At 38.7% G+C, this 12,028-nt stretch overlaps 1 protein-coding gene across 2 annotated transcripts in view; it reads right to left on the bottom strand.

The window, feature by feature from the left end:
• The window catches only part of EPG5 (ectopic P-granules 5 autophagy tethering factor), a 122,262-nt gene that overhangs the window by 73,067 nt on the left and 37,167 nt on the right, over nucleotides 1-12,028 (bottom strand). For both annotated transcript variants that reach the window (XM_055233424.2, XM_055233427.2), the window contains exons 12-16: nucleotides 11,342-11,496; nucleotides 9,537-9,677; nucleotides 2,349-2,513; nucleotides 1,324-1,443; nucleotides 397-656 (exon numbers count right to left, since the gene is read on the bottom strand). In XM_055233424.2, the coding sequence (XP_055089399.2) occupies nucleotides 397-656; nucleotides 1,324-1,443; nucleotides 2,349-2,513; nucleotides 9,537-9,677; nucleotides 11,342-11,496 (841 nt within the window). The remainder of the gene's footprint in view (nucleotides 1-396; nucleotides 657-1,323; nucleotides 1,444-2,348; nucleotides 2,514-9,536; nucleotides 9,678-11,341; nucleotides 11,497-12,028) is intronic.

The raw sequence follows: 12,028 nt of genomic DNA, 5'->3' as shown, positions 1-12,028 counted from the left end.
ACCCTAGAACTTAAAGTAAAATTTAAAAAAAAAAAAGAAGCCTGAGTTGGGCTACGATCAATTTTTCAAAAATTTTACTACAGGTGATCAATTATTTTTATTTGATCACAATTCTGAGGAAGACAGTACGAATCTAATGCTGACATGAACATTCCACTCCAGGAGACAAGCAGAACTCTCTTCATAACATAACAAGGTGACTTGCTTGTACAAATCTGAAGTATGTGAATTTGGGCAGCATCTCCCCTTGATAAGCTGTTAATCAAGGATTATCATTTGGCCCTAATTACTCCGCAATAGGTTTCACAGAGGCCTCAGAACTTGGGATATGAAAGATAAAATTCTAGAACTATCTGCAAGGTTCAGTAACCCTAGTGGTTCAGCCCAACACGGTACCTGTGGCCCACAGCTGTCATAGATAAGGCTAGATAACAGCCAATGGGCATGCCCGCTTTCACAGCCTTCAAGAGAGGATGAAACGTGGGTGACTCTGTCATGTCAGGCACAGTGACGGAGAAGGGAACAGCTGGACAATTCTGCTGTATTCCATAATCGTTTTTGTGCAGTTTTAGCCTCAAGATTAAATTCCAGGCCCATTGGTTAAATGAGGTCTCAGGCGTCTCTCCATATCGAACAATACTGGCCAAATATGAAACCTAAAACAATTATTTATTTTGAGCCACATTAGTCACACACAAATTAAATCAGTAAGCTCATACACTCATCTCCTTTTGTGACCAACAATGCCCTCAAAAGAGAGGAATATTCTACTTGCTGGTCTCCAATTAATGTTTACTGCACTACATCAAAGCAATTTCTCACTCGCAACTTCCGCTTACTTGCTAGTCACTTTGTGAACCTGATCTTAGCTCATGTAAAAGAAAAGTGACATAAAAGTTGATGCTCAATGAACAGTGTGCTGATAAATAAGTTTAACCATCAGGACAGAGGTCTCATCTATAGCGCTTGCCAATTTTGATGGTGTAAAAATTCCTACCATGGTCAATTTTAAGCTACCAACAGTTTAATAACCTGGCTTGCAAAGTTCCTAAAAATTTAAGTCAGTTCTCCAAAGGCAATACAACCAAGCTCTAACACACCACTGTAGTTCAACTCAAATTCTGTAATATTAGAATAGTTATATAAAGGCTATTTCTTAAAGAAGAATCTTTATCAAACCATAGAAGTCAATTGTAACATCTTAAATTGCTAGAAATGTTCTTTGGATACCTAAGGGTCAATAGTATAAGTCTATCATCTTTATTTCTAAATGTCTTGGGAAGATAAAGATTCATGTTTCCAATATAAAAGAGGAAGAAATACCTGCTTCATACTTTCAGAAAGAATCCCAGCGTATGGCTTCTGTGCAAGGTACTTCTGATAAGCTTCAAGAACCATTAAAGCCACTTCAGCATGGACTGCTTGATCCAGATGAAGGGTAGCCTTTTAAAGAGAAAAAGAATCACAAACATACAACCTTGGTTTTGTTTTGTTTTTGTACCTTTGAATCAAAACATTAGGCAGAACAGTAAAAAAGGATCTTCAATGCAGAAGCTAAATGTTCCAAAAATCACATCCCACACAGTGAAGCTATAAAATGACAATAGGCAAAAAACTGTCAAGGGCAATAACACTGTACCTAGATAGGTTTGAACCTGACTTAACCCCTACTCCAGCCAAAAAAGGTTATCTTTGAATGTCATCTCCCATTCCACCCAAGAATCTCAAACACTTTGGGTCAAGGGCAATGCCACAAACCAGGAAGATGCTTAATTAATTAAACAGAAAAATATTTAATGAACTGTCTGGGCGTGGTGGCTCATGCCTGTAATCCCAGCACTTTGGGAAGCCAAGACAGACAGATAACTTGAGGTCAGGATTTTGAGACCAGCCTGGCCAACATGGTGAAACCTTGTCTCTACTAAAAATACAAAAATTAGCCGAGTGTGGTGGTGCACACCTGTAGTTCCAGCTACTTGGGAGCCTGAAGCAGCAAAATTGATTGAACCCAGGAGGCAGAGGTTGCAGCGAGCCAAATCATGCCACTGCACTCCAGCCTGGGTGACAGAGTGAGATTCTGACTCAAAAAATAAAAATAAAAAACAAAAACAGATACACGTGAATAAGGAAAAAGGGAAGAATTTTCAATGTGGAACAATTTATCTTCATTTAATAGTTGCTCATTCTGCAAAAGAGAATTAAAGAGAAAATCCTAAACTCTGACACAGCTAAAAGAATTTGTAGACCTTGCAAATGGTACTCAGAAATGTTAGTGTTTTGAGGAAATCCTTCTTTGAAACAGATGTATGTACAACCTCCAGTCTCCAGGGAATAGTTTGAACACATACCTGTTTAGCAAATCCCCAATTCAGTCCTTCAAGAATAACACAGGCCAGTTTATTCTTCACCACTGTCAGGTTGTAATTCAATAACCAATCCCGAATCACCGCTATCTCAGATGCAGAAGGTTGCCAAAGATACAAAGGCAGTTCTTTAAACAAGTAGAGAGAAACCTTATTAAAAAGAAAACAATAATCATTAAAACAAAGACTTAGAAACAATGCTATATTACTACAATATTATATTATTAAACTGCTTGTAAAAAATTTTCTCCAAAAGGAACTGGGATTTTGTTTAATTTTTAGACAAGTGAAATGGAAATCACAGACAACCAAATCAAGTGGGTATTAAAACTGATGACACATCAAAAGCACATTTTGTAATCCTTTGTAAAGATCAATCTTTTTAAAATATTCAAATTGGTATGCTTCAGTTTAGGTAAACCACCACACTAATGCACATTTTTAAAGTCATGATAAATTAGGGGACAGTTATTCACTTTGCAAAAGAATTTAGCACTTTAAGTAATTATTCATTCTATGGCATTTAAAAAGATACTCTATTGGTTTCCAAGTCATCTTGGCTGGGGGTAGGGTGAGTGGGAGGGTGGTAAGATGAAAAAAGATCAACAAAGAGACCAAGAGTTGATAGTTATTGTTAAAGCTTGATGATAGGCCATTATACCATACTATTCTCATTACTTTTATACGTATTTGAAATAATCCACATTATTTTTAAATCCTATGTACAGAAAGTCTACAGCACTACTTTTAAAATAACACATCCAAGTGTGCAAATTAAGATAAATCTGGGCCGGGCATGATGGCTCATGCCTGTAATCCCAGCACTTTGGGGGGCCCAGGCAGACAGATCACCTGAGGTCAGGAGTTCGAGACCAGCCTGGCCAACATGGTGAAATCCCAACTCTACTAAAAATACAAAAATTAGCCCGGTGTGGTGGCATGTACCTGTAGTCCCAGCTACTCAGGAGACTGAGGCAGGAGAATCACTTGAGCCTGGGAGGCTGAGGTTGCAGTGAGCTAAAATCATGCCACTGCACTCCAGCCTGGGCGACAGAATGAGACTCCGTCTCAAAAAAAAAAAAAAAAGATAAATCTGAGTTCAGTTAAGAAAGTATGCCTTAAGGGAGACTGATCAGAAGAATAATTCATTTTACAACGTCTAGAATAGTGCTGTACAATGGGAAAACAATGCAAGTCATATTTGCAATTTTAATTTTTCTAACAGCCACATTTTTAAAAGCCAAAAGAAACAAGTAAAATTAATTTTAATAATGTATTTTATTTAATCTGCTGTCCAAAATGTTATCATTTCAACCTGTAACTATTAGATAAAATTGAGATGTGTACATTCTTTTGTTAATACAAAGTCTTCAAACCTCAGTGAATATTTTACACTTAGAGCACATTTCAACTTGGACTAGCCACTATTCAAGGGCTCCATCTATAGTCACGTGTGTCTAGTGGCTACCATATCAAACAACAACGGTCTAGATACTGGCATTTATCAGGTTCCTGCACTGTTCCAAACTGAAGCCAAAACAAAATTTTTTAATATAATTTCAACTTTTATATTCGTATGGTACATGTGCAGGTGCTACATGGGTATACTATGTGATGCTGAGGTTTGAGGTAAAAATGATCCCATTACCCTAAACAAAATTTTAAAAAAACAGTAGAAACAGTGAATTTTAAAGAAACCATTCCTTTCCTTTTTAAATTCTTCTGTGTTTACTTAATTAAATTTTCATGAGGATTCATTAATATGCATCTTTCAAATAAAATGGTAAAATGAAAATTTCAAAAATAGAAAAGTTCTACTGTACACTGCAAGTGTCTAACAGAAAGAGCAAAACAGTAGTGCTAGAACAATCAGTACATCAATGAGATCTGTCCGGAAAAGCATCTAGCCCAGCTACGTAAAATAATGGCATAGCATATATCTGTCCATCAAGAATGAAAGTGAAGCTATCATGAAAGACCCCAGAGACGTTAAAAGATTAACAAGAGACTACTACAATCTACTCTATGCCAATACATTCAACAAGTTAGATGAAATGGGAACATTTCCCTTTAAAAATATATCTTACAAAACCTGACTCAAGAAAAAAATAAAAATCTGAATAGTCCCGTATCTCTTAAAGAAATCCAATTGTTGACAGGCACAGTGGCTCGCGCCTGTAATCCCAGCACTTTGGGAAGTTGAGGCAGGCAGATCACTTGAGGTCAGGAGTTCGAGACCAGCCTGGCCAACATGCTGAAACCCCATCTCTATGAAAAATACAAAATTAGCCAGGCGTGACGGTGTGTGCCTGTAATCCCAGCTACTGGGGAGGCTGAGGCAGGAGAATCACTTGAACCAGGGAGGCAGAGGTTGCAGTGAGCCAAGATTGCCACCACACTCCAGCCTGGGTGACACAGCAAGACTCCATCTGAAAAAAAAAAGAAATCCACTGTGTTGGCCAGGCACGGTGGCTCACGCCTGTAATCCCAGAACTTTGGGAGGCTGAGGCAGGTGGATCACCTGAAATCAGGAGTTCCAGACAAGCCTAGCCGATATGGTGAAACCCTGTCTCTACTAAAAATACAAAAATTAGCTGGGCACAGTGGCATGTGCCTGTAATCCCAGCTACTCAGGAGGCTGAGGCAGGAGAATTGCTTGAACCTGGGAGGCAGAGGTTGCAGTGAGCCAAGACTGTGCCACTGCACTCCAGCCTGGGCAACAGAGTGAGTGTCTGTCTAAAAAAAAAGGAAAAAAAAAAAGAAAAAATCCAATGTATGATCAAAAGACTTCCCACAAAGAAAACTCCAGACCTGGATGATTTCACTGGTAAATTCTATCAAATAGTCAAAGAGGAATTAATAGCAATTATGCAAAAACTCTTTCAAAAAACAGAGGAGGAACAAATGCTTTCCAACTCATGTTATGAGGCTAACACAGCCCTAAAACCAAACCTAATAAAGACATAACAAGAAATGAAATGGCAGAGCAACATCCCTCATGAATATATGTAAAAATTGTCAACAAAATATTGTCAAATTGAATCTAGCAATACCTCAAGAGAATAATACCTGATGATGATCAAGTGTTTTTTATTCCAGAAACACACAATGGCAATTTAATATTAGAAGACTGGTCAGTGTAACTCATCAACTTAAGAGAATAAAGGGAAAAAATCATAAGATTATCTCATATGAATGTGGAAAAACCACTTGAATACTCATTCATGAAGAAAACTCAGCAAACTGGAAATAGAAAGATACTTCCTCAGCTTAATATAAAGCACCTATGACAGGAAATCAGGCAAGAATGTCCATTCTCACTAATTCTATTCAACATTGTAATAAAGGGCCTAGAGTCAATGCACTAAGGCAAGAAAAAAATTAAAGGCACAACAATTAGAAAGAAGAATCCAATTAAGAATTCCAGTGAGTGAGAGTGCTCAACAAAACAGGATTTACACTATATATATATATATACATTTTTTTTTTTTTTTTTTTTTTTGAGACAGAGTCTCGCTCTGTCGCCCAGGCTGGAGTTCAGTGGCGTAATCTCGGCTCACTGCAAGCTCCACCTCCCGGGTTCACGCTATCCTCCTGCCTCAGCCTCTCCGAGTAGCTGGGACTACAGGCGCCCGCCACCACACCTGGCTAATTTTTTGTATTTTTAGTAGAGACGGGGTTTCATCGTGGTCTCGATCTCCTGACCTCGTGATCCGCCCACCTCGGCCTCCCAAAGTGCTGGGATTACAAGCGTGAGCCACCGCGCCCGGCCTATATTTTAAAATATATTTATGCTTTCTCTAAAAGCAAAAGTATCACTAATTTTACTTGAAGAGGTTAAAGGAAAGATGCATGGATTTCACTATCAAAAGTAGAATGTGTCCTCTGAAGTGGGCCAATTTTTGAAATTACACAGTAAGCCAAAAGAAAAATATGACATCAATTTGCAGGTTGTCACCAAATAAATCTCTGAGTTTTATACTCTGGGATCTCCCAAAAGGTTTTGTCCTTCTCAACAATTATCCTAACCCACAGCAATCTCTACATAGGACGTGCCTCATGCTAGGCCTCTAGAACAGAAAGTTATCTTCAGACATACTCCAAGTGTGTCACTGAAAGTTCAGAGCCCCCAGCCACAGCTCATTCTCAGACTCTGGAGCTAGGGTCTGATTCCAGATTAGCAGATTAGCCCAAGGTTTCTGTGAAAATATTCAAGGCCATCATATCCATCTGAAAGCATGGGGGCTTAAACAATTTCCTCCAAAAACCTCACAAGTTCGTAGAGCACAATGGAACCACATGTATAAATCAGGAGTGTAGGCAACTTACACTGAAACATTGTGGTGTTGTGGGAAGTCAGGGACCCCAAACGGAGAGACCAGCTGAAGCCATGGCAGAAGAACATAAATTGTGAAGATTTCATGGACATTTATTAGTTCCCCAAATTACTACTTTTATAATTTCTTATGCCTGTCTTTACTGCAATCTCTGAACATAAATTGTGAAGATTTCATAGACACTTATCACTTCCCCAATCAATACCCTGTGATTTCCTATGCCTGTCTTTAATCTCTTGATCCCATCATCTTCGTAAGCTGAGGAGGATGTATGTCACCTCAGGACCCTGTGATGATTGCGTTAACTGCACAAATTGCTTCTAGAGCACATGTGTTTGAACAATGTGAAATCCGGGCACCTTGAAAAAAGAACAGGATAACAGCAATGTTCAGGGAACAAGGGAGATAACCTTCAACTCTGGCTGCCTGTGAGCCGGGCGGAACAGAGCCATATTTCTCTTCTTTCTTTTCCCCACATTGTGGTTTCAATTTTCACACTTAAAGTTAAGCAAATTTGTGGGCACAGTTTACTACTACAAGTATTATGGCCAAATTAAAAAAAATAAATGTAGGCCGGGCACGGTGGCTCACACCTGTAATCCCAGCACTTTGGGAGGCCGAGGTGGGTGGATCACAAGGTCAGGAGTTCGAGACCAGCCTAGCCAACATAGTGAAACCTCATTTCTACTAAAAATTAGCCGGGCGTGGTGGCACGCGCCTGTAATCCCAGCTACTCAGGAGGCAGGAGAATCACTTGAACCCAGGAGATGGAGGTTGCAGTGAGCCAAGATTGTACCACTGCACTCCAGCCTGGGCGACAGGGCAAGATTCTGTCTTGGGAGAAAAAAAAAAAGGAGCCAAAAACAAGAAAAACACTTGAGAAAAATGTCATAAGCTCAAACCGAAAGAATCATATGATCCACTGTACATTTCTCTGGAATTCATCCACTAATCACTCAAGAAGGAGCAACAGAAAACTTCCTACTGTATTGAACTGTATATGAAAAGCTTTTTATCTCAATATAATCATCTTGCAGTAGCATACAATGTTTTTCTTTTCTTTTTTTTTTTTTTGAGATGGAGTCTCGCTCTGTCACCCAGGCTGGAGCACAGTGGCGCGATCTTGGCTCACTGCAAGCTCCGCCTCCTGGGTTCACGCCATTCTCCTGCCTCAGCCTCTGGAGTAGCTGGGACTACAGGTGCCCGCCACCATGCCCGGCTAATATTTTTTTTGCACTTTTAGTAGCAATGGGGTTTCACTGTGTTAGCCAGGATGGTCTTGATCTCCTGACCTCATGATCCTCCCACCTCAGCCTCCCAAAGTGCTGGGATTACAGGCATGAGCCACTGAGCCCAGCCAACAATGTTTTTCTTAAAAGGAAAATGTACCATGTACTGCCACTATGGAAAACAGTATGATGGCTCCTCAAAAGATTAAAAATAGAATTATGACATGATCCAGCAATTCTACTTCTGAGAATATGCCCAAAAGAACTGAAAGCAAGGCCTGAAAGAGGTATTTGTACATCCACATTCATAGAAACATTATTCACGATAGTCAAAAGGCAGAAGCAACCCAAGTCCCCATCAATGAATGAATGGATAAACAAAAAGTTATACACACACACATACACACACACACACACGCACCAAGGAATTATTATACAGGCTTAAAAATGAAGTAAATGCTGACACATACTACAACATGGATGAACCTTGAGGATATCATGCTAGGTGAAACAAACCAGTCACAAAGACCATATATTACATAGTTCCATTAATATGAAATGTCTGAAATAGGCAAAAATCTAGAGACAGACATTAGATTAGGGCTTAGGGCCCTAATCTATGAAAGTCACTTAGGACCCCAACCTAAGAAAGCTGTTTAGAGCTGAAGGAGATAGAAGAGTAAGAGTGATAGCTGGGCCGGGCACGGTGGCTCATGCCTGTAATCCCAGCACTTTGGGAGACTGAGGTGGGTGGATTACCTGTGGTCAGGAGTTCAAGACCAGCCTGACCAACATGGTGAAACCCCATCTCTATTAAAAATACAAAAAAATTAGCTGGGCATGGTGGCGGGCGCCTGTAATCCCAGCTACTTGGGAGGCTGAGATAGGAGAATCACTTGAACCTGGGAGGCAGAGGTTGCAGTGAGCCAAGATTGAGCCACTGCACTCTAGCCTGGGCAACAAGAGCAAAACTCCACCTCAAAAAAAAAAGTGATAGCTGAAGTCTAAGGGGTTTCTTTTGGAGGTGATGAAAATGCTCTAAAATTGACTGTGTTGAGAGTTGCACATATCTGTGAATAGACTAAAAACCACTGACTTATACACTTTAAATAGGTAAATTGTATGGTATGTGAATTACATCTCAAGAAAACTTTTGGAAAACTACGTGAAGATTGCAAAAGGGATTGTGACAAATGACAGAAACAAATTAAATCTGTGTCCTCCTCAACTTAAGTTACTACATACTATTTATTTTGCTTTTGACTGACTTTAAATAGGACCTTCTTTGTCAGTTGTTTATTCCAAGTATAAAATATAAAAACTATGAAAGCCAAACAAATTATGAAATAAAAATTGTTAATTAACTATAGGTCATAAGTAAAGTAAAAATATGTTATTGAAGGACGTGGACAAGTCAACCTTGAGATCTGAGAGAAACAATCACATCTTTTTATAAGCAGCAGCTAATCCCAAGTTGGTGTGGTAAATGACACAGAGGCCGGCACAGTAAATGTTAGTTCCTTTCATCCTGTTCCTTCCTATTTTTGCCAATGTTCCATTACTCCAAGATTTAAAAAAACAAAAACAAACAAAATCAGTGCTCTTACCATTCCAACCTGGTCAATGGTCTCTTGAACTCTATCCAGAAGGACAGAAATTATCTCAGGGTGAACAGCTGTGATAGTCCCTAAAAGCTCTCGACCAACCTTTGAAAAAGTCTCTCTGGTAGACAGGGTGACATAAGATACCTAAATGGGGGGCAGGGGGAAGAAGACGACACTTTTAATATCAATTATCAGTCAAAACACTTATATAGTTTTTTCAAGCAAAGCAGAAAGAATCTTACATTGAGCCTTAGTTGACACTATGTTCCAAAAAATGTTAAAACTTCATATAGGCAACTGTCTACTCTGAGGCTGAAAGGTGGAGGGAGAGGAATGTAAGAGAATGGCAACTTTTTATAACAATGACTTCAAGTGTGGATTCAAAAAGTATATCCCAAAGTTTGTCGGTAACAATAAAACAGTTCCTGCAGTTTCAAAACTTTTCTAAATTTGAGGAAATCACTACCATGATGAAAATCAGAATGCATTTCACGGAAATGCCTACCTTCCCCTACAAAATAAGATCCCTAACTACAAGATCTTCTAAAATATTAATGTTTACCAACTCCTTTTGAATTATGTCTTTCAAAGTGTATGTTACAATCCATTAACGCCAATGGTATTTTTTAACACAACGGAATATACAGAAAAATAACAGAAAGAACAAAATAAAATAGAAAAATGTAATAGTGCATCACAGGTAGATTAAGTATTGCTTCAATTGTACATACACACACAGGATAAGAATGTAATATAGAATGTAATTTTTATTGTGACTCCTGTGCAAGACACTGGAAACTTTACTCAAGAGCGTAAGTATTACTTTAGCAACAGATCTAGGGAATGTCACTTAATGTATGTGAAAGTATGTCTTCTCTCCCCAAGTTTTTTGGATCATGAAGACAGTCTGAATTCCAGATCCATCGAGATCTTAACTTTATGCATGGTTATGAAGCACCAGCATAGGAACAGCTGAATCAAGTATTTGATCCTGGAAAGAACATCCAGGTTTGTCATTCTCAAACTGGATTATTAGAGGAAGATAATACAACCCAAATAATCATCTTCAAACATTTTACTTAACTTGAATACTTTGGAGGAGATATTTTGTATGCAGAGCAACAGATAAATGACAGCTTAAAGTGTAAAATGTGCAGGGCTTTTTAAATATCCAAAAATTCCAATGTACATTTTGGTAACCACTTTGGGCTAGTCCCTAGATGCTCAGGGGTCCAAATTTCACTCCCCTCCACCCTCACGGATGGCTCAGTGAAAAGATGAAGAATGCAAGGATCTCATCCCAGCCTGTAATTTCATATTATAGATGAGGAAAATGAAGCCTGGGGTAATAAGTTATCTTTTTTTATTTGAAATGGCCAATTAATAGCAGAGTTAAAACTCAGGTATCCTAACTCTAGATTCAATATTCTTCCCACCATCTCATTTAAACTGGCTGGGAAGCTAGGTTTCTGCTACTAGCTGGAGTGGAAGAGTTTAGTTGAAGGGGTGGGGGTGAGGGAAACATACATCATAAAAACTGTGTCAGGCTGTGTCACATTGTCTCTCCCTTACTGAAACTGGTGCAACAAATTTCAAAAGATAGTAAGTACTGGGAAATGGATATAATTCACATTTTCAATAACCCTTGTAGCAAAATAACGTTCCACTGATTCTCTAACCCTTCTCAAAAGTGCAGACAGTAGCTAAATAAGTCACAATTTGTAAAAGCAATCTCCCAAAAAAATCAACAGATGGACAATCCAAAAAGAAAACATTTTCAGCTGATTTATAAAACTTCATATTCTAACCTCATATATCTCCAGAACAATAATTTTTATGAAGTCTTCGTCCACATTGGTTCTTCTGGCCTGAGCCATCTGAGCAAAGGTAGTCAGAAGGCAAATCTCTTCTGAGCTATTCATAGAAGAAAGACACTTCTCAAAGTTGGTAAAATGTTCTGGGTCTGCAAGTTCATATCAAGAAAATTAGACTGGGGAAAGAATAAATTTATATCTTTTAATCACTCTTCCAGAGAAAAAGATTTAGGAATATTTAAAGATACAAAAGGTCTTTCTTTGTTCCAAAATAGATTTCTACGGGCATCACGAATAAGGCTGGACCAGATGGCCTCTGAAATTCCAACAAACTCTAAATATAATGTGGCCTCACAGGAGACATTTAACATCTCTAAGCTTCAGTACCCGCATCTGTCTCAAAAGGTTATTTAATAAGAAGATTAAATAGCATGTCACTGGTGATGTGCTTTGTTAACTGCAAAGTACTGCTGCTGTCATTAGGCAGTCACCTTCAAAGGCAGTACTACCAACTTGAAAGGCACACTTGAAGCTACTTGGTAACCATCAGACAAACAAAGACCTGACTAATGAAAACTGCTAATACTAGCAACTACTTGGCACAAATAGGGCGTTCCAAAAAAAAGAGATTTGCTTATAAAGAAAAACTGGGGGCAAGAAATTAGTTATAACCATAACTGA

The sequence above is a fragment of the Symphalangus syndactylus genome, chromosome 1, assembly GCF_028878055.3.
Source record: "Symphalangus syndactylus isolate Jambi chromosome 1, NHGRI_mSymSyn1-v2.1_pri, whole genome shotgun sequence".
Lineage (NCBI taxonomy): Eukaryota > Metazoa > Chordata > Mammalia > Primates > Hylobatidae > Symphalangus > Symphalangus syndactylus.
The sequence above is the reverse complement of the archived record's forward strand: the minus strand, read 5'-3'. Positions and strand labels throughout refer to the sequence as shown.